This window comes from Epinephelus fuscoguttatus, linkage group LG20 (genome assembly GCF_011397635.1).
Source record: "Epinephelus fuscoguttatus linkage group LG20, E.fuscoguttatus.final_Chr_v1".
Taxonomy (NCBI): domain Eukaryota; kingdom Metazoa; phylum Chordata; class Actinopteri; order Perciformes; family Serranidae; genus Epinephelus; species Epinephelus fuscoguttatus.
In genome coordinates this window covers 37,798,727-37,822,430 of record NC_064771.1, presented here as the reverse complement: position 1 = coordinate 37,822,430, position 23,704 = coordinate 37,798,727, and the positions used below count along the sequence as shown (strand labels likewise).

Genomic DNA, 23,704 nt, shown 5'->3' with positions numbered 1-23,704 from the left:
TCTACATAATAATGTGCAAATATTCAAATGTGGTTTGCAGAAACATACAATGCCAACTTTTTTTCTGCCGACTGGGTCGCCCGCTACTGCCAGAAACAATGAGAACCGTGAGAGTGAACTAAAATAGTTATGTTTTGGGCTGTAAAACCAAATCACTGAGCACATGTCACAGTGACGCAGACCTCCTGTCTGTCTCTGTGAGCTGAAACCATTTCCCTCAGTGGAAACAAAGCTTTGATTTACTTTAATTTCACAGATAAGAAACAATAAATTGTGAAGACAATAAAGCCTCCACACACTGTGTGTGATTTATCCTGGCTGAAATATGAGCAGAGGAAATCTCTGCTAGCTGCTAGGCTAATTTATACAATGTAAAATGCCATAGGCTTGTGCTAATAACGTTAGCATGTTGTATTTGTGGGGAAAATGTGTCCAGATAAAGACAAGTGTTTGTCTGTGAATGCTGCGAGTTATAGTGAAGCTGATTTGTGTTTGACACTATCTCTATGAAGCCATGTTTAATGTGTGTTTAATGTTTGTTTTGAATCAACTAAACTTTACAGCACTTCACTCGTGACCAGTGTTTTGGAGGTGTAACTGCAGAGTGACACAGAGACACCACTACACAAGTATAAATCCTGCTTTAGATGCATTAACGCTCCACAAAGCTGAGAGGAACTGGAGAGTTGGTGATAATTCAACATCCACTGCAGATAAACAGACACAGATTATTACAGTTGGAACTCTGAACACGCTGCAGAACACACCACTCAGATCAGACTGTTAAATTATGTAAATAACATCCGAGCACAGTCTGAACCATCGTGTTCAGGAACTTTTTCCGCTGCTGATTAATAAACACACTCTTCCTCAGTTTGTGTTTTTGTCACAAACACAAAGGGTCACGTGGTAGAAACATCTTAGCGAGGAGCGTTCAAGTGCTGCTCTGCAGTAAAACCCTTAAATCCTCATTAAGATGCAAATGATCCTGCTGCTGTAATGGAGTGTCGTCTGCACAGAGACGAGCAGCTTCCCATCGTGTCTATCTGCTGATTAACGCTGTATGCAAACTGAAAAAGACAGCGTTCAGCTCCGTCTCTTATTTTTCACATCAATACACGGTGTCATTATCGGCCTGCGCTGTGTTGTTGAGTAACTGTCGTCAGCAGAACAAACACTGACCCCCCGGACGATTCACAGAGGTCCCTTTATTTGTTTTGATGCTGGAGCAGCTAAATTACATAAATACATCTCATCTTTGTACAAAACATTCGTCACACACAACGAGGGCGGCGGTAGTGTGAGGAGAGGCTGTGGTTAACGTGTTCAGGGTGAGGAAGATGAGGGTCAAAGTGCAGCTCAGGCCGACGTGTCAAACAGCTTTTCAATCATCTCCTCCACTTCCTCCGGACGATACTTGTGATACTTCTCTGGGTTCTTGGTGAAAGAGATGTTGGCACATCTGGAAAAGAAAAATGATTCAGTGTGAAGGGAGTCAGACCAGGGAGGGCTCTGATTGGCTGGCAGGTGTAGTGTCACATAACAGTCATTTCAAACATCTGTCACATCTGGAGCAGTTTGTTGCAGAGCTTCTGCTGCGGGTGAATTTACAAAGATGGATTGCGACGCTGACAGCACGGTGACTTGTGCTTCACTCGAGACCGCTACCTGCCGCGTCTCAAGGTCTGACCTCACTAGTCATGTCGGCATTTGTGTCATCACAGCTGGAGATATCGCTGTCAGCATAATTAAACACGTCTCCTTCCAAAGGGAAAAACAATCAAGCAACACTTCGTCCAACTCGTTGTAAAATGGGCACGTTACAGAGCGTTAGCGTGCTGTCAATAAAACAACCACCATGTCCTGTACTGATGATGTAACGCTGGTCAGGGACGCGCCAGGACGCATGAGTGTTTACACTACAAAACAGATGTGGTCAGATGCATCCCAGACCACCTCAGCAACTGGTTTGAGTGGATCACAATGCATCGTTATGGTCGTTTACACTTGTATTCAGCTCTGTCCTCTTCTGATCAGATCACAAGAAATTAAGGTAGTTCTGAAGGCAACAGGTCCAACCCTGTACCGGCAAGGTGTACCTAATAAAGTGGCTGGTAAATGTATATGAATGTTGTTGGTGCCTCGGTCTTGATGAGCAGGACGTTAACACGAGAGGCATTCAGTAAATTATTTAACAAACAGATGTTAGTAATTATTTCAATATTTTAAAATGCAACATCAGAATCATAAAATGCTGCCTCCACATTTTTAAGAGTTTGGAAAGATTAATTTAAGAGACTTTAATACTGATTAAGGCCTTATTTTTAGATTAATGAATTCAATGCCTTTTAAGACTTTTTAAGGTCTGTGAACGCTGCAGCTAAAATCTAAACGTAAATTATAGCTGCTGTGCAGTGATGGGTCGGGTCCGGGCATTTTTAGGCAATTCTGAGCAACAAGCAGAAGAATTGGAAGACATTTAGGAATTTAGCAGCACAATCTACCTTTTGTATCATCTGAGGCTTGAACTCACAACCTCTGAGACTAAGAATCAATTTCTATCTCACTGAGCTAATTAGTCAGTGACAATTCAGGTGTAGCTTCACAAATTGACTAAGCCAGACGTGCAGGTTTAGCAGCCGTCCATGCATGGAAAAGCAGATTTCAAACCACTGTAAAAAATTCAGTTATCAAAACAAAAATCTGAAAATACACATATTGCATCTAGACAGCATGGAGATGTTGGTAATTTGTTAGTAACAATGATTGATTTGCTCCATAAGTGAAAAACTGATGTTTAAAATTGCCATTTTTACATTGACTCCAATTGTTCACATTAGAGCAAAATTCAAAATGCTGTCAAAAATTCAGTTTTTGAGATAAAATTCTGAAATTTGCCACACATCATCTACCATGACTCTAGAATTTTGTCATTTTTTCATGAACATTGAAGATTTATTTAGCAAGAATTTGCATGTATATGTTTACAGTACCGTTTACAGTCAAACACTTTGATGCACTGTAGGCTCAATTTTTGATCAATCAAAAATCTGAGAAACATAGTTTGTGTAGGACAGTCTGAAGATGCTCTGTAGCAAGTTTGGTGTCAACTGAGCAAAAATTGTGGGAGGAGACAGGTTTAACAAGTTTTACAGTTTTTGAAAAAAAAACAGAGTGATGAACTTCATAATTTTTAACAGGTTTAAATGTACAAAAGTTTCTTCAGTATTGGGGCTACAGTTTGATCAAAGTTGTGAAGTTGTAGCACGTATGGTTGATTTGTGATGAATTTTCAAAGTTTTGAACTTTAGACGCTTGCTGTAGCGCCACCATCAGGACTATTGGCTTGAGTTTACAGCTGAGGATATCTGGCATGAGACTGGACCTTTGTGCAAAGTTTGCTGAGTTTTCACCCATGGGAAGTATGATTTCCTCGGAAGAAGAAGAAGAAGAAGAAGAAGAAGAAGAAGAAGCACATTACACCAGATTTAGCTTTAACTTTAAGATCGTTTTGCTTTTGATCATTTCTAAAACTTGTAAGTCCTCCTATCTCCTGCCGATGAGAAACTTTCTAAAAGCCACTGCATCTCTCTGACCCTCCCACAAACCCAGCTCATTCTCCCTCTCGTACTACACACAGTGCTATCTCAGAGGTGATGACGTGTGTGATACACCTGTGATGTGTCTGACAGGTGAATCAGCTGTAACTGCAGTGTTTCCATCGGAGTCGCTCTCACCTGTGCAGGAAGGCCCTGTAGGCGTCAGACACCACCCTCCTCTGAGCCTGACGGATGAAGTCTCTCTGCTCTTTGTCTGGGATGGCCCAGCCCTTCTGGATCTTACACAACTCCTCCAGCCCGTCGTTAAAACCCTGAGAGGCAGCGAGGAGGAAAAAGAGGTCACATGTGTTTGTTCTGTCACATACGTGTTACGACAGCGAGCATCTTCACAGGATTAGATTTGTTTGAAGATATTTATATATGTGTGGTGACGACGTGACGCTGAGCTCACCTTGAATTTATCTTTAATCACCTGCCGCTCTTTATCTTTCAGCTGCAGGACGACAAGACCTCAGTTACAAAACTCATGACAAAACGATTCACAGGCAACAAACAACATGAACCATCCAGACCTCAGGATTAAAGTGAAACACTTTCTGTGGATTTTATACAGCATGTGGATCATTGTAAGACCTCACAATAACTTTTAATGGACCATAAAATGTTTTAGTTTCCCAAAGGTCTAACAACATTTTTAAATTCAGATCGTTCATCCCTGGTCTTCTGTCATGTTGCAAAAGTGAGAAAAATGTGGAACACACACACACACACACACACACACACACACACAGATTATATAGTAAGATATCCTCTGAACCCTGAAGTCCAAAGTTACACCGTTTATCAGCACCAGAAACTGTATAGACAGAAATTATCTTTGGATATTCAGATTTCCAACAGTCCACATCATGTGTGACGAATGCCACCAACATTAAACTTAACCAAATAAAGCGACTTCATTTTATATCTCATTTCAAATTTCACCAAAAACAAACTGTTCGCACCAGATCCTGTGAAAAACATTAAATTCTGTGCACCTGCAGGACACCAGTGAGAAACAAAGGCTTTTCTTCAACTCCAGGATTTCATTTTCAACTTTTACCTTTTGATCATCAAAGGTACATTTTTAAAATCTAAAAATGGCTGCCGAGTTGTGTTAGGACCAGGACAGGTGGCCGGCATGCATCCATATTCTGCTGAGGTGCACACACAGCTTGAGTGATGATGAGATTTGTGAGGAGAATTTGCATTTTGCTGAGGAAATTGTTTCAGTGATAATTCTCTCTCCTGTTAGCTCGTTGCGTTGGTTTTAAGACCTACGTTTGGTGTGAATATACAAATATATAGTAACTAATGGTGGAGGGAGGATGATACATTTCCCTCCAGTCACTCAGACAGGGTTGAAGAAACATATCTGCAGTTTCAGAGAGTGTCAAGATAAAAAAATAAAAATATTTATTCATTTTCAGATACTTAAGCCTTCAATAGTAACTGCAGTTTTGGGATCGACCTGCAGGGGACACGCGGCCCTCACTGACTGTTAACCTGGCACAATGTCAACGTGTCTCCAGTGGCAAAAATCATACAGACGTGTTAAAGTTGACACTCATGCACCAACGTCAGTACAGAGTGAAAGATAATAAAATTCTGACCTTGGTGCCGGGTTGGAAGACGGGCATGTTCCTGTCGGTCAGGTGCTCTGTGACTTTCAACCAGCTACGACAGAATCAAACACATCAGGTCCAAGAGAGCAGAGAAAAGCTCCGATGTTAAAAGACTTAAAAGATGTTTATAATGTTACCTGCGCTGGTACATCTGGATCTGCTGCTCAATTAGCTCTCTGTAGGAGTTCTCAGCTTTCTTCTGAGTCACTGTCACCAGCTGGATCAACTCTGATCTGAACACATTTAAAACACAGGACAGATTCACTTAGGACTGCAAATAATTATTATTTTCATGATCCATTAATCTGCCCATTATTTTCTAAATTTATCAATAAGTCACAGTGGACCTTTAAAGGGCCGCACCAATGGTTTATATCACATCCAACACTGCACTGCTGAGCACGTTCCCGGGCCATGCTGCTGGCTTTCAGAAATGTTGTGTTTGGAAATGGCTGGCAAAAATGTAAAGTGTACGCACTTTGTAGTTAAGTCGTTAACTAACTGTCTGTGGAGACGGAGCAGCAGAGCGCCGAGCGGAGTGAATGTGTGATTAACTTAACCGTTGGTTCATTCATGTAGAAATATAACGCTGCGTTTCTTCCACCAACAGAGCTCTCATTTTAGTGTAGAGCGTCAGACTGAATTTACCAACGCACCATGTCAGGTCACTCACTCTCCGGGACCGCCAGTGTTACTTGAATAAGTAAACACTGACCAACGGGACCAGACTGGCCGACCCGTATGCTCTCACTCAGTGGATGGATGATGTCACAGGAAGCCAATCTTACAAAGGAGGACCACACTTGTTTGTTTTGCTATGGAAGCTAACGTTAGCTAATGTGCTAAAAAGTTAGCGTTGCAGAGAAATCCAATCTTCCTCTTAATCCCTCCCCAGTTTCTGATGAGGTGGACATGATAACCCTTAATACACATAACCTTATTCATCCCTACAACAGGAAATACTTTTTCCCTAACCTGATATGAAGTGTGCGCTGCACATGTGAGCATTTTTGATGATGGCCTCCGTCCAGTCCTTTGGTCTTATCACATTTAACCATAGTTGTCTTTGTTTTTGTTGACGGGCAGTGGCGGCTGGTTTTGAGTCATGACTCCTTCTATTCTGGCTCCCAATAACACAACAAGACAAACACATTTTAACACTCCTATGGAGCCTACAGCCCTGTGGGGGAGAGGCAGCTGCACCTCCAGGTGACAACATGATGTCATCGTGACGTCGGCCCTGAAAGCGTCTATAGTCGATCTGCACAGATAATTCCCGTCAGTCCATGAAGGTGTAAAAAGAAGGAAACTTTGCTCACTTCTCCAGCGACTTGAGGATGTAGTTGTAGTTGTTGTGCAGAAAAATGGCGCTCAGAGCTGAGTCCTCGTACACTTTGGATTTACTGAGCAGGTTCAGCTGCAAGTTCCCCAAAACCTTACCTGAGAGGAGAGAGTCATCCGTCAGTATGCAAAATAAAACCCAGACATGATACAGGACAGAGGTGGTGGTTGCTTCTGTACTCACATATATAAGTACTGAGGAGCCTTTTGTTAAACTCGGAGGTGTAGCTGCTCGCTGATGAACTCGTCTCTGGAAGAAACAAAGAGTGTCAGCACAAATGGTGTCGACTTTAAATGTGACCTACAGTTTAGAGTTTTACAGCTGAATTTATTTTCTACTGCTTGTTTCATTTTCTCTTTAGATCAAGACTGAGTAAATCTACATCTCCACTCAAACGATAAGTATTAATTACAGTCGAGGCACTCGGGTTCCCATGGTAGCATCTTTCAACCTGCACTTGAGCACATGCACATCACAGCCGAGCGTCTCATTAATAAACACACTCCTCTTCTGTAACTCTGATATAATTAGCTGCAATTATAGCTTCAAGAATCAACATGAAAACAGACTGTAACTCATCACCGGGGGCCTGCACGCAGTCTTTTGCTTACCTCGGGGGTCTAAAGGTATATTGTAAGTGTCCCCCAGTACTAAAAGGGCCGAGGCAAGGCAGAAGAGAAGAGAAAGAGAAAGAGGCACAAGTGCAAAAAGGTTAGAAAAGATCTGTTAGTGCAGAGTAAAGCCAAGTAAGCAAGCAGTCATCAGCCAGGCAGCGAGGGGTCGAGGTGTGAGAAGAGTCGGATAATGAAAAGGAGGGAGAGCAAAGCTGCCGTCAACAGGAACAGGAGGGAGCCAGAGACCTTCAAACACTCATCAACATCCCCCACATGAGCGATGACTGGATTAAAATTCATGACAAATCCAATTTAACTTGAACAAATGAATAAATCTTTTCTGAAATATGACTGTCTGGGGCTGATGCACAGGCTCCCTCTGAGAGAAGAGAGAAGCTGCACATGAAGAAGAAGTGAAGCGTTGGTGAAGGTGGAAACACATCAGTCACAGAAACAGGATGATTGAGGAGAGACACTGTTGGATCAGTGCTGCAGCTAGACTGAGGGAGGGTCCATCCGTCCCCGTCCCCGTCAGTTTTATTTTCATTTCTTTATATTTGCACACACAGAAAACTGCATTAAGTCCAGATTGTGAGTATCGTAACATGAAGCCTTGTATCTGAACTCATGAAGCACAGAGACAGTGCAGTGTGAATATTTGGGCAGTGACATGTTTTCTTGTTTTGTACTTTAGATTTGAAATGACAACATGAGTTTGAGCTTAAAGTGGAAACAGACAGGTTTATTTGCTTTAACTTATCTTCATGGAGTACATGCTGACTGCACAATGTCTCATATATTTCCTTATTCGCTTTTACGGTGCAGTTCTGTCTGCCACTGCATCAATCACTGCACATTTCTACTAGATTAGAAATTAACAAAACCTTTCACTTGTTAATACAGTTGTTTCTTGATTTGGAGAGTAGCCGTGTTGCTAACGCTAGCAGCCAGAAAACAATCCAGCTGCAAACAAGCATCTGTGTTTGTTTTTGGAACACGTGACTTTGTCTTCAAAAATCTTGTTTTGTGTCAATTAAATGTCTGGGTGAGCGCACGTCCTGGACTCAAATTTAGTTTTCGAGGTGCTCTCTGGATAACAATGTATGTAGACATAAAAATTACAAAAAAACTCCAACGCAAAGCACCTGTACTGTCATGGCATTTTCCTGCTAGACTTAAAGGGATAGTGCACCCAACATGAAAATTCAGCCATTATCTACTCACCCATATGCCGAGGGAGGCTCGGGTGAATCTGGGGCGCCGTCAGCCTCCATTAGGTGGAGTTGTGTTGCTACCTCCTCTCCCCTTGGATCTCTGCAAGTGATGTGAGGACTCTAAAACTTCACCTGAGCCTCCCTCGGCATATGGGTGAGTAGATAATGGCTGAATTTACATTTTTGGCTGCACTATCCCTTTAAAAACAAACTTGCAGATTTGAGCATCAAGCTTTTGTCAGGGAGTCAAAAAAGGGAGTTCAAGGATTTTTTTTTTAACTTCAAAAGCAAAAATGTGTCGCATTAGAAGCTGAAACCAGAGAAAAGCTGGTGTTTTCCTTTCAACTATTAACCCACTGTCAAATTTTATTGTTAACCGACTAACGGTTTCTCCTCTACTGTCGTGTTTGAAAATGATAAAATGGCACATTCGGTATAGCTTAAACCTGCAAAACACACCGATATGGTCTTTAAAAGACAGTTCAAGTTACTGTAAAACCAGTCTCATAATCCATCAACTATCAGTCTGACGATGATCAAGCTTTGGGGAGCAGTGGCTGATATTTCAGGGGCGCTGGTGGAGCCACTGGATATCTAGAAACCTTCATTTCTAGTTCAATGTGGGAGTCTTACGGTTGTTTCTGGATTTGGGGAGTAGCCAGGCTGCTAGCTGTAGCCATGTGGCTAACGCTTGGCAGCCAGAGAACAATCCAGGAGCTACAAGGAAGCCAGGACCAGCCTGAAACATCTATGTTGAAAATGTCTGTTTCCACTTTAACAAACACAATTTGATTGATTTTCTTTTTTTTTGATTGTTTACAGGCTTCCAACACTCTCTGACAGGATGATAAGTGTAATGTGCAGAATAATTCTCCTACAAAATGACCTTTTGTACATCAATTATTCACTCCGTGTTATGTTGAATTCCTGAAGAATACTTTCATTTTCTCACATGCCTGCACAGTGAACGAAGAATCCAAAAGCTGAGAAAATTCTTGATGAAATTGAAGCTAAGTGTGCTGCATTAAACAACAGGAAAACTATAATCCAAGTCTCATTTATCCAACCATGTGATCAGTGCTTCACAAACACACGACTTCGATTTTGGATTTTTCATTCACTATGGAGGCATACGAGGAAAATGCTTTCTTCAGGAATATAAATATGTAATGTAGACAACCAACAGGGGCCGCTGCTGATACGAGCGCTGAAGCAAACAGCGTATTAGCAGCCTAGCGGGGCAGCAGGACGTCTGAGACAACGACAGCTAACCGCTCATGCTGGTGAGGCTCTACCTTGTGAGGCCAGCATGGCTCCTGCTGTCTCGTGGAAGTCGAGCAGCTGCTGCAGGAACAGGATGGCCTGCAGGAGAGAGGTCAAGGTAAGCATCGCCTCCGCTTATTCATTAAACAGAGCGCTGTCAGCCGTTCCCATGGAGACCACCTGGATCCCCAGAGACGGACAAACAGCGGAGTCCTTGTGGAAAGGTGTTGAGTTTGAATTGCAGACAGAGCAAATAAATCCAGCCGTGTGTTTGCTTACGTTGCTGGTCAGTTCGTGGACTGTTCCGTCCTTGGGCATGTTGTACTCTTTATCAGGATCATTCTGCGGTTACACACAGAGCTCAGTGATTAAACTCCTGAATCAATGATCAGTGATTGGTGCCAGATTACATGATGTGAGCGTCTTGCCTTGATGCTGTCTGCAAACTCCTCCAGAGCTTTGGCTCCAATCGTCTCCATGGAAGTGATGAGTGTCGGCAGCTTGTTCTTGGTGCTCGCAGCTGTTCCCTGCAGACACAGTGGACAAATTTAACTTAGAAGATTAATTAAAAGACCGTCTCCATGCAGCACGTTCTGTCGCTCCCACAAAAGGTCATGCTGTGTGAATAATGAGACTAAAGTGATGAAGACCTGCAGCGTGGAGTCAAACTCAGACTTGTTCATTTTCAGGTGTCTGAGGATGGGGAAGATGGTGAGCACGGCTGAGTAGTCGTGGCGCATTATGGCCCTGCGAGCTGCAGACACGATGTTGTCTCCCTCCAGCATCAGGTTGTCCAGCGCCTCCTGTGGACAGACGAGGGAACAGGAAGGTGATTAAACATCATGGGCTGTTATTTTGGGAACTTCCTTTTACTTGTGTTTCATGAAACAAGGACGGATGACGGTTTAATGACAGCTGAAACTCCTGTTTTAAATCAAACATGGTCAGGCTAAATTAAGACCCGTCTCCTGATGAAAGCATGTACTAAAGCCCCCATTCTCTGTTTGAGAGAGAATGCAACACTGGCTGCAGTGGAGCTTTTGATTGGTCTCTGACCTGAATGAGGGAGTCGAAGGTCTTCTTCTGGTGGTGCTCGGGGATGATCTCTGTCAGCAGGGCGTACTCGCTCTGGGCCAGTTTGACAAAGGCACTGATGCAGTGGATGTAGGAGTCGATCTCGATGTCCAGAACATCATCTTTTCCTGAGAGGCACACGAGGAAAGATCCAGTGAGCCAGTAAACACAAAGACTCCCATGTAAGACATGGTCTCTGGTGCTGTGACTGGCAGTGATAACAGCAGTAACTGAGTACGTGTTAATATTCAGATGAAGGTGTTTATGCTGCAGGCTGTGACTGTACGTGTTTGGTAAAAGAAAATGTATTAAAGCTGCAGTAGGCGAGACTTTAATGTCTCATCAGCCTGTTCTGTTGGTAATGTTCCTTCTCTTTCCCACATGTTCCCGTCACTCACCTGCAGCGGCCCCGTGCTTCTCGGTCAGGGCGTCAGTGAGGTGTTTGACCCGCAAGTCATGATCGTAACCTGGTGGGTGGGGTGGGGCAGCAGGGACACAGGCCTAGTCAAACCACCGGGGTCGTGACTAGGCCCAGAGGGGATTGTGGGGGGGACAAACCTGAACCTGGAACATCTGCACCGACCACCACCAAGCACCCAGCAGGGGGGAGGAGGGGAGGAAGCAGGGGACACCCACTGAAGTCAAATGGCGCAACTGGAGGTGCCCAGAGAGGTTTGTTTTGTGTGTGTGCGACTCATCTAAGTTAGTCAGTGTGTGTTTCAACTACATGAGAGCTTCAGGAAAAATGTCACAACAGCTTCTGATTCATCGCAGCTCTCTAAGGTTGACTGCAACCTTTAGCACATCATATTCATTGCAACACGTGCTGAATCGGCAATCAAACAGAGGAGCTTCTACATTTCGTCAACTGTACGGCGAAGTTTTGATGCCTTCTTTTTTCTTTAAATCTGGGTCGAGATAATAAAATGACTACAGTCACTATTGACAGTAGCTTTACAAACGGCAGGCTTGTGCAGGATGCCTCGTGTTGGACAGGTGACGATTCTAGTGACGGTTCTCTGACCAAGCTCAGCTCAAATCACATACTATCAGCTGCTGCTGATGGAAAATTATGAAGGAGCGAGCCGAGTTCAGTCAACTGTCGTACCAGGCAGTGTTAATGCAGCAAAAATGGGTACCTGCTGATGAAAAGCGCTCAACGGCAGCCCTGGTGGTCAGAAACTCCACAGGGTGCCTTTAACTTTGGGTCATACATGATTTAAAATGATAAAGGTGACGGATACTTTAATGTCTTCCATAGGAGAATGAACACTTCTGACAATTAATACTTTATATGTCTGTTAATAAGGACTCTGTATCTCGAAATAATGACTTGGTATCTCGAAATAATGACCTAGTATCTCGAAATAATGACTTATTATCTCAAAATAATGACTTGGTATCTTGAAATAATGACTTGGTATCTCGAAATAATGACCTTGTATCTCGAAATAATGACTTATCTCAAAATAATGACTTGGTATCTTGAAATAATGACTTGGTATCTCGAAATTATGAGTTAGTATCTCAAAATCATGACTTGGAGTCTCTTAATAATGACTTGGTATCTCGAAATAACGACTTGTATCTTGAAATAATGACTTATTATCTCAAAACACTGACTTGGTACCTTGAAATAATGACTTATCTCAAAATAATGACTTGGTATCTCAAAATAATGACTCATCTCGAAACAATGACTTGGTATCTCGAAATAATGACTTGGTGCCTCTTAATAATGACTTGGTATCTTGAAATAATGACTTGGTATCTCGAAATAATGACTTATCTTGAAACAATGACTTGGTATCTCAAAATAATGACTTATCATCTCGAAATAATGACTTGGTATCTCAAAATAATGACTTATCTCGAAATAATGACTTGGTATCTCAAAATAATGACTTGGTGCCTCTTAATAATGACTTGGTATCTTCAAATAATGACTTGGTATCTCGAAATTATGAGTTAGTATCTCAAAATTATGACTTGGAGTCTCTTAATAATGACTTGGTATCTTGAAATAATGACTTGGTATCTTGAAATAATGACTTATTATCTCAAAACACTGACTTGGTATCTCGAAATAATGACTTACCTCAAAATAATGACTTGGTATCTCAAAATAATGACGTATCATCTCGAAATAATGACTTGGTATCTTGAAATAATGACTTGGTATCTCAGAATTATGAGTTAGTATCTCAAAATTATGACTTGGAGTCTCTTAATAATGACTTGGTATCTCGAAATAATGACCTAGTATCTCGAAATAATGACTTATTATCTCAAAACACTGACTTGGTATCTCGAAATAATGACTTATCTCAAAATAATGACTTGGTATCTCGGAATAATGACTTGGTATCTCAAAATAATGACTTATCATCTCGAAATAATGACTTGGCATCTCAAAATAATGACTTGGTGCCTCTTAATAATGACTTGGTATCCTGAAATAATGACTTGGTATCTCGAAATTATGAGTTAGTATCTCAAAATTATGACTTGGAGTCTCTTAATAAGGACTTGGTATCTCGAAATAATGACCTAGTATCTCGAAATAATGACTTATTATCTCAAAACACTGACTTGGTATCTCGAAATAATGACTTATCTCAAAATAATGACTTGGTATCTCGGAATAATGACTTGGTATCTCAAAATAATGACTTATCATCTTGAAATAATGACTTGGTATCTCAAAATAATGACTTATCATCTCGAAATAATGACTTGGCATCTCAAAATAATGACTTGGTGCCTCTTAATAATGACTTGGTATCCTGAAATAATGACTTGGTATCTCGAAATTATGAGTTAGTATCTCGAAATAATAACTTAGCTTCTTATCATTTTGAGATTCTAAGTCATTATTCTGAGAATCAGACTTGTCATTGTGAGATGGTGACTCTTTGATCTGAGAAAGTTTCTCATTACGATGACTTACAGGATCCTGTTTTCATTCCACTGGCAAAAAAAAGGGTTTTCATATAATGTCTGTCTCTGTCTTCCTGTTCATGGTTCTTGGGACTGTGTGGGCGCACAGTGATGAGCGATTTAGGATGAATGTGTTTGCCTTTAATAATCTAAATATTCTTTTCAGGCTTCATGTCGGGCCAGAAGGTAAATCCAACCATATTTAGGATTTATTAGATACAATTTTTACTCTTATTAAACATCTGCATGATCTCAAAGCTGTTGTGACGTCTGTGAGGAGATGTATGTGTGCCTGTTGCTCTGAATGAGAAACATGGAAGCACAGCATAATGGGTACACTGTAAGCCAGGAGGGACAGAAGACACCGAAGAGGAGACCGAGGTGCGTTACCTTCCAAAGGAGTGAGGTTAGAGCCCCCCTTTTTCCCATCCAGCCCATGCTGTGAGTACTGTTTCAGAAGGTTCTGAGCCTTGCGAATGGTCCCTGGTCCCAAAGACACAGAGACAGAGTCCAGAGGAGGAGGAGGGGCAGCGAGGTCCAGACAGCCAAGAAACAGAAGAAGGAAGAGGAAGAAGAGAAAGAAAGGAGAGCTAGGAAGTGAGTGATGAAACACAGACACCACCACCGAGACAGGCAGCAGAGGCTCGTATGGGGGGGGGCACAGCCTAGCACCACCGCTACACAGCATGATGACCAGGTGAGAAACAGAGCAACTACAGCTACGCCATGAAAACACAGCGGGGCACATGTGCTCAGACACACAGAGCCCGGGGTCATGTAAGAGCAGAATAAACAGGTTAGGTCAGTTGTAAAAACAGCCATCACAATTAATACAATTAATACAGTCATATCCAGCACTAACATTACCACAACATTCTGTTACATGGTTTAGACAGGCAAAGTCTACAGTACAGTCATATTGTCAGGATTACAACACAGTATCTTAGTGTGGTTAGTCAGTTAGTAAGCATGTAGCACGCTCGAAGCTGCAGGAGAACTCCGCAACAAGATGAGAAACGCCAGCTTGTTTCCTGCGCAGACCTCAGGAGAGACATCTAAACGACACTAGCCAGCAGTGGGTGAAAAGATGTCTGCCCAGGGCAACACTGACGTTTAAAACCATCCTGGATTTAAATGGTTTTGTCCCGGGCGAACATTTGATCACTTGAGGCAGACAGTAGGTAACTGTAACATCACAAAAATACTTTTAAAGATACAACCTGCTGCTGGATAACAGCGTTAACATTTAAACACTATGTGACTGAACAAGCTGAGGTCACTTATGAGGCTGAATCTCCCTGAGATAAATGTCTGTCTCTTTACGTCACGTTCTTCAGCCGCAGGTCTCTAACTGTGTCTGTCTGCTGTTTGCTGCTGAGCAGGTGGAGCACTGTGGGTTTATCAGAGCTTCGTCACTAACAGCAGTCTCCTAACGCTGAGACTGAACCAGACTGTTAATGTTCCATGGAGCCAAAAGGAGCTTAAAGAGGCTAAAAGGCTCCATAATTCAATCATCACTGCAAACAACCTCTTCCACATTACAGTCCTTTGATTCACTGTTAATACAAAAATGTATCTGTAAGTGGCAGATCAGATTAGGTCATAGCAGGCTGTACGTCTGTCCTCACTCTTCACTGCCTGTAACCTGTCTTAGATATCTGACATTTAATAACATTAGGTTTCTTGTAAAAGCGTTGTAACGACACTTCAAGCTGTGAGTGTAAACAGTGCACACAGAGCTGAGCCTGAGTGAATATCAGCTGTTTCATGGCTACACACTCCTCTGATCGACACGACACACAGCACACACAGCACACACAGCACACACACACACACACACACACACACACACACACTCTGCACAACTACTTTACACAAACACTAAGAAAAACTCCACGGCCTCTAGTTTCACAGTGGCAAACTGCCAGTGACTCAGCTTTGATGCTATGGAGTGCTGTTAGAGTCAATATTAAATAAATAAATAAATAAATAAATAAATGTAAATCAGTGCAGTTTTGATGGTGTTGCTTTGGTGTGAATCTGTGAGATGACCATGTCCCATTCATCTGAATATAACAGATGTGACATAAAAAGAGACGGAAAATAAATGTGACATTTGAAAATAAAAGTGCCATGAAATAAATAAATAAATAAATAAATAAATAAATGTGGAATTATTAAATAATGTCCATTAATAAATAAATAAATAAATAAATGTGGAATTATTAAATAATGTCCATAAATAAATAAATAAATAAATGTGGAATTATTAAATAATGTCCATTAATAAATAAATAAATAAAATGTTTTATTTTATGAAATAAAAGTCCCTTACATAAATAAATAAATAAGTAAATAAGTGTGGAATTATGGAATAATTTCCCATGAATAAATAAATAAAAGTGGAATTATGAAATAAAAGTATCCTGAAATAAGTAGAAGTAGCCCCTAAAAATGTCCTTTTAAAATTAAAATTAAATAAAATCCTTTTTATTTATTCATTTCATTACACTGACTTATATATATTATATTTAAATTCATCTATATATTTATATATTTGTTGTCTTACTTATTTATTTCATGATTTCTCTCACAGCCATATTTTATTATTTATCTATTTAACATTGACTTAAATGGTATTCCATAGAATTCTGGGAACTTGTGATGGACATTTTTCAGAACAATTAACAGATTAATTAAGAAGATGAACATTAATCAATAATGAAATCATCATTAGTTTGCAACTATCATGATATAATATGACACCTGACATGTTTCCTTGTTTTCAGGATGATGGACCAAATATTTCTCCTCAGATTTCTGTCAAAAAGCTGAAAGTGAATCTGACATGTTGGTCTGAAAACTGATGGATGTTAGCAGTGAACTGAAACTAAGGTGATGTCTGCTACATGAAAAACCCATGTAGTTAATTATCTTTAAATAATTCCACCTTTGCTGTCTCTTCCTCGCACCGTCACTGCAGTTTCCGTCTGTACAGTCACCACACTGAAACTAGAGGCCACATCTTCACTGAAAATCATCCACGACATCTCTCCAGAGAACACACAGTCTGCTGCCGTCCTGCTTCTCAACACTACACACGCTCATGCTGTCACTTATTTGCAGTGAAACGTGACATCTGACAGACAGAAGCAAGCACGAGGCACACACTAAAGCTTCATGTTTACCTGGGATGTAGACTGTCATCACAACATAGGGATTATAAAAGAGGAAAGATGAAGGATTAGTTGGAGCTGACTGTAAGATCACAGGGACACAGTGTGAGGTGGTAGTTGGGTGAGTGGGATCATTATAGAGAGATGGGAGAGGACACTTGAAACAGGATAATGTGGCTGGATGGTGATTTAATCAAACAATGTAGTGAATGTTTCTGTGTGCTGAGAGGTGCTGCTGTAATTTAATAATCAACACTGTACAGGATCATGCTCGTCTGTTAGACTGGTCTATTAAAGAGGGCTCATACATCACAGTGTGATTACAGACTGAAGAGGAGTGAGAGTGGAGTCTGTACGAGAAGGTCTCTGTTGCTGACCTGGTCTCCTGGGAGCCTTTTTGGTGGGCGTGTCCTTGCGTTTGGTTTGGACGGCAGGCGAGTAGAGGATCCCAGAGGAGGCGCTGTTCTTGCGGAAGTGATCCTTGAGGCCTTTGATGGAGCGATCCAGCTGGTTGGACCTGATCTGGAAGTAGACGTTCATGAAATCTGAACGGGAGAGAGGAAGGAAGAGTTCAGGAAACACAAGGGTTAAAAGGTTATTTTGGTGTTTTTCAACCTGGACCTTATTTTACCATGTTTTTAATTCTGAGGCTGCTGTCAGCCCTAGAGTGGTCTCCTCTGGTCTGAATCAGGGACTCATGTTGCTCCAGAGTTGTATAATTGCCTAGAGTTGGTTGGTGTTCTCACGGCAGCATTTACAAGAGGACCAGATCAAATGCCTTGTGTGAGAAAGCTGCTCTTGATTGGTCAGAATTTCCATGTGGGAAAAATCCAGGAAGTAAAGCAAACGTTGAAGAAGAGTACACTTGCAAGATAAATGTGACACTTTCTAATGTCACAATGGAGGGACAACTACGCAGGTTGATTTTAGCGCTGCTCATCGTGGACTATATTGCTGTCATTGTTCATTTTAGTCAAACTAATTGAGCGAGATGGTTGCTGCAGTGAAAGTGGCTACAATAACCACTTGGTGCAATCGTGTACCGTCAATTTACATCCACCAAAAGTGTCTGTTTTTTGCCACTGACATACACAGATTATTAATTTAAGTGTCTGACAACTTTTTTGGAAAGGATCCCAACAGAGTTAGACCTGAAGTAAAAGAGCAAGATCCTTTTTGTTGAAACAGAAACCAAACTCAATGGCAACAAAATAAAACTCATAAAAACGTCTTGGTTTGTCTTTCCACTGTTCCAACAATCACCAGCTCTGGTTCGGTTGAAATTAACCCTTAATCCACTCAGTTAGATGTGAAAACATGCTGCCTCTACACACGCTAAAATTACTGTTTATTTTAATGGAGGTGGGTTTGGAGATGTGATGTCAGGGCTGTTTCTGGTTAAACAAGAAGGATCTTACTCTGTAGCACAAAGCTCTATCTCTGTAGGGATCCTTTACATAATGTTGTCAGACACTTAAAATAACAGTCTGAGCCTGTCAGTGACAAACAAACACTTTTAGTGGACGGACAGTGAACAGAGTGATTACATTGCAGCCTGTTTCGCTCTCTCTTAAAACTGGACCAGTTTCAAAGCTTGTAATTCCCATGAGTCACTTAGACACAAAAACATGAGAAGCTGAAGGTTGAAAAATGCAGGCGTTACTCTTTTAGATATGAGGCTGGTGTTAAGGCTGGTCCACAATGTGGTTATAGGATGTAAACTTTCTGATTTGATCACCTGAACGATCTAACTCTCTGTGTGAAACCTGAAAACCAGGAAAACTAAAAGAGAAAAGGAAAGCTAGAGGAGGAGGAGCAGTAAAGAGAGCACAGCAGCAGATCAAATCCAGTCGTACCCTGGTTGCGTCCGTACTCCACCAGCCAGCCGGCGATGCAGATGACGTCCTGGAGCACGGCCTCGGGCAGGTGTTCCAGCACCACGTCCTCCTGGACCTCCAGCTCCTCGTCGACACTGATGGCGTCCAGGATGAGGATGGGAGGAACAGGCTTACTGTAACGGGTCAGGAGGCTGCGGAACTCCGCCTCCAGCAGCTCTTTGCCCTTCTCAAAGCGCGCTTTCTGCATAGAAGACACAAAATCCTGTTTTCTGGGGGAGCTGCTTCTTATTTATTCGCTCTTACTGAAAGTTAGAGAAGCACGCTGACACCACTCCTACAACTGTCTGTTAAATATGAGGATGGAGAGAAACATCTGAAATCTGGTTTCTTTAATCTGTATTAAAACGTTATCGTCCATCTAACTCTGCAATAAAGTGAATAAATGTATTTCCCAAATGTTGGAGCTGTTCCTGTTAGACAGTACCTGGATATAAAGATAAAGGTTAATACTGTACCACTGTGTTGAGCTCAGGACTGTCAGGGTTGTTATCCTGAAAATATTCCACAGCTTTCTGAATCTTTGCGATACAAGCAAGATACTCGTCCAGCCTGCCCGTCGGCCTGAAACACCAAAACACAAAATCAAGACACGTCTGTTTCGACGTCTGCTCAGAGTCCATCAGCTCCTCCTGACAGTGGAGGCTGTCGTCAGGCGGAGCAACCCACCAACACCACCAACAGACCAAAGTCTCACCCCTCTCTGATGATCCTGTCTGTGTCTTTGGCCACGTGGTAGTAACTGATGACGTGATCCATGCAGGACAGAGTCTTGTCCACGTTCTCCTGCAGACGCTGCAGGTTCTCCGTCTGTTTGTGGACTGGGATGATGGAGTTCTCCAGCTGCATCAGGCGACTCTCAAACGACGACAAGATGGAGACCTTTCAGGACGAGAATGACATCAGCTCAGGTCAACAAACATGGACACAAACATAAATCTGCCTCCACTAGTGTGAGAAGACTTTCATGAGATAGAATGAAACAGACACACCCTGACGTTTCATTTCTGTTTTCTTATTCTGGGGTGTTCTCAGGTGAGCGAGCTAGATCAAAAATATTGTACATAGACCTGTCAAACCTGGACTAAACTAATATGGGGATTCAAGAGACTGTTTAAACCCAGTTATGGATTTATAAAACCTTAACAGACCTACAATTGGTTCCTTGTTTAAAACCAGGAAAAGACAACACTTACAATATGATATCCAAAATCTAAGACAATATCTTGCAAAGCCCCCTGAATGATTGGTGACACTGGACCATATACCGACACACTGCCTGGCCCTGTACTGTATATAGTGACACTGCAGTGTTTCTGCAGCCATGAAGGCAACAGTGCTGACCCATTTTACAAACCTCACTAATAAATACCAAAACTAACTAACATTAATGCTGAATCAAGAATCACAATCACCACGTAATACACTCAATCCACTAGTCGCCCGTCTGCACAGTCATAAGACGTTGCTTTTATATGATGGTGCAGTGATGGATGGAGACCCTGCGTCCTCATATGAGCACATCACATTTTAGGTTTCCTGCACGTTATACTTCATTCTGCTAAACTTAGACCTGTTGTACTCGTTTGTCAAAATTTCTTTGTGCCATGTAGTGCTAGTAAGTACGGCAGCATATTGATGCTAAGCTGAGGAAAAAAAAGGATCAGTATCAGGTAACAACATGAAAAGTTTTTCACATTTTTATAACAACAAACTTTACATACTGATACTGGTCTTTTTTTTCTTGGCATGGCATCGATATGCTGCTTTAAGTAAGAGCACAACACACTAATCTATAAAAACAAGACGGCAGCCGTCTCTGCCAAGTCAGTCTGCAGCCGATCCCAACACATAAGTGGACAAGGACTAAAACCTGATCACATTTTCTGGCTGAAACTTGTTATTTTATGCTTTTGTAGTTTGATATGACAACAAATTTGACCAACTTTGAGGACACTGGAGCTTCATTATTGTGTCATTTGAGGACGAATCACAAGGCTTTTAGATATGTCGCTTTTTTTTTTCTAAGTTTTTGCACAGCCATGATCAGGCATTCAAATAAACATGTGTTAGAGCTTGTTTGAAAAACAAATCGTTTAAAGTATGCAGATGACACGTTATCGTTAGTTTATTGAAGGACAGTGAGACCACCTACGGACCTATCACTGAGCACTTTGTCAGGTGTTGTGAAGAGTCTTATCTTCAGCTGAACACCTCAAAAATTAAAGACATGATGGTGGACTTTAGGAAAAATCCCACGACACCTGACACCACAACCATTAAGGGTTGCCTGGTTAAATAAAGGTTAAAAAGGGTTAGGCAGTAGAGACTGTGCAATCATTTAAGTACCTTGGGACTATTTTAGACTTTAAATTAAAATTTTGACACAAACTGTGAGGCTTTGTGTAAAAAAAGGACACCAACGTTTGTTCTGTTTAATAAAGTTGTCATCTTTTAATATTGACAAAACCATCATGACATTGTTTTATCAGTGTTTTATTGAGTGCGTTTATCTTTTTCCTTGGTGTCATGGTATGGCTTTTTATCTGTGAAGGAAAGGAACAAACTGATGCAAATTGTGAAATGGTCAGGGAAGCTGATTGGCGAACCACAGCTCAGTCCTGAGTTCCTGTACAACAGGCAGCTACAGAAGATAACTAAGTCCATCCTCAATGACCACTCTCATCCCTTACATGAAGAGTTTCAGCTTCTCCCCTCTGGTCGGAGGGTTGCAGTCCCAAAATGTAAAACAAAGCGCTACAGAAACAGCTGCTATTGTTCAGGTGAACAAGACATAGCAAACTCTGCACACCTTTATTTATTTATTTATTTATTTATTGGAACATCTGTTTATTTATTGAAGAACTCTTCGGTTTTTAATGGAGTCCTTGTATCTTTCTTTTAAACTCCTTCTTTGAGCGACTTCCTGTAACTTTCACCTACTGTTTAAGGTTGTATTGTTTGTGTTTTTGTTCAAAGACAATATGTAGTGTTTTTATATTCATCAGGTCCTTTCCATCCCAAATAACAAGGAGAAATTAAAAATGCATCCTAAACAAAAGCTGTGGCCTCAGGAGGACATATATGTCACTTGGCACCAGATCAGCCAATAGCAAAATTAAATTGCATTATCCAGAGCTGAGGGCAGTCACTGTGTGTATCTTTAACACAATATGTAGAATTCAAATAATTTACACTCAAATGTCAAGGTTTGGACGTGAATCAATCAATAACATAAATACCCACAAAGATTATTTTTTAACTGAAATAAAGTGTGTTCTGTAAGTCTGTGATGCAGCAACATGACAGTGTGACTGAAATAACCCGAATGTGCACAGTAACTAAGGTCACAGTAGGATTAGGCATTAACACATCTTATATATATTGTATAATGGTTTCTCTGCGGTGAGCGTGTCTCCATCATACCATGCCCTTGGTCAGCTGATCACTCTTCTCCAGGTTCTCCCGGATGAATGACAGCGTCTCTTGTTCCTGCAACAGCACACAGAACAGCATTGACTCACTTCTCTCGTGCTGACAGTGGGAACAGACATTTAACGTGTCAGAATAATGACAGTTTAAAACACAAAGTTAATCCAGTGTGATAAATATCGCAGAGACAACAGGCTCGTTGTTGTGATGCTTCCTTCCTCTGCAGCCATGACTGACCTGCCTCAGCTTCTCCTCTATCTCCCGCTTCCTGGCGGACGCGTCCTCGGTAGGAATCATCCTGGAGCTAATTCCCATCAAAGGACGGTCACCGGTGAATTTAAACCGAATAACACACCGATTTAACGTTTAAAAATGAAAACAACGGCGACTCAGAGCTCCTGTTGTGGATAGCTACAGGCAGCGACGTCAAGCTAGCCAGGATAGCGGTTACAATACAGACATTTCCGGTTAGATTTTCAAAGTAAAACACCGTGTTGTTGAATTTAGTGCCGTTAGTATATTTATAAGCCATGAAACAGATAATAACAGATTTTACTTGCCTTCCTGATGGTTTCTTACCTCTCTGAGTATCTTCATCAACGTTTGTGATACTAAAACGTCAAATATAAACGGATTTACTAGCTTAATCGAACTTACTGATCATTTGTTGTTCATAAAATGCAGATACGCAGTTACCTCATACTTTTTGATAGTTTACAATAAATGTAAGACATCAGCGCATCTTATAAATGGAAATAAGTTAGCGTAGGTGAGAATTAGCCGTAGAACTGACGCATAAATAATGCATTTCCCTGCGTGGAAATTGAAACGTCTTTATTTTGAAAGCACAATCTCCCAAGTTCCGGTCTTTTGGAGAAGTGGACGAAGGCGAGGCTTCTCTTCCGTGTGGCTCATCCCGGGAGTGTTTGGAACAAAAATGACGCCATGTTTGTTGTGGCTGACTCAATACTGATAATTATTAATTAAGTAATATGCTTAAAACTTGTGTGTAAAACAATGTGAGCTCTTTCTAACTGACAGTAAGCTAAGACAACATATAGCACATAATATGTAGTGACCTAAAGGCGCCACTGGGAGGCGCTGGAGTCTACTGAAGGACTCAAAGTGTAGTTAAACTTCAAATATGGATGTTTTTGCAATGAAGCTACAAATTCTAAAACATGGCTGCTTCACACACACCTTCCCCCTGAGAGCTCAGAACATTTAAAAGAACAGCAGTTTCAAGATGGACACCCATTCCAACCAAATGTCTCCCCTCCTGTTCCTGAGTTAGGACGTTGATAGATGGCCAGAGAAGTATTTTTGTAGAATATTATGATGTCACAGTGAAGTTGACCTTTGACCTACTATATATAAGATGTCATCACCTTATTATTATATCCTATTAGCCATTTAAGTTAATTTCTGTCATTATTAGAAAACAGACATGTTTTGTGAGTGAACTTGACCTTTGACCACCAAATTGTGCTCAGTTCATCCTTGAGTCCAAGTAGATGTTGATGTGCCAAA

The 23,704-nt window shown here is 41.4% G+C and overlaps 1 protein-coding gene across 12 annotated transcripts; it reads right to left on the bottom strand.

Moving 5' to 3' along the window:
* Positions 1-1,188: 1,188 nt before the first annotated feature.
* On the bottom strand, positions 1,189-22,626 carry exoc7 (exocyst complex component 7). 12 transcript variants are annotated; one of them, XM_049563283.1, is made up of 21 exons: positions 22,412-22,626; positions 22,169-22,234; positions 19,440-19,624; positions 19,201-19,306; positions 18,704-18,926; positions 17,225-17,392; positions 16,860-16,871; positions 14,062-14,154; positions 11,130-11,198; positions 10,714-10,859; positions 10,308-10,460; positions 10,086-10,184; positions 9,937-9,999; positions 9,690-9,756; positions 6,750-6,815; positions 6,544-6,664; positions 5,362-5,457; positions 5,213-5,276; positions 4,012-4,053; positions 3,738-3,871; positions 1,189-1,462 (listed from the first exon to the last, which is right to left on the bottom strand). In XM_049563283.1, exons 1-21 carry the CDS (start codon positions 22,487-22,489, stop codon positions 1,360-1,362), a joined length of 2,154 nt encoding a protein of 717 aa, XP_049419240.1. In that variant the 5' UTR covers positions 22,490-22,626; the 3' UTR covers positions 1,189-1,359. The 12 variants fall into 12 exon arrangements, with proteins under 12 accessions (XP_049419240.1, XP_049419228.1, XP_049419230.1 ...); XM_049563271.1 differs by lacking the exon at positions 11,130-11,198 and adding an exon at positions 7,178-7,216; XM_049563273.1 differs by lacking the exon at positions 14,062-14,154 and adding an exon at positions 7,178-7,216.
* Between the last annotated feature and the right edge of the window lie 1,078 nt (positions 22,627-23,704).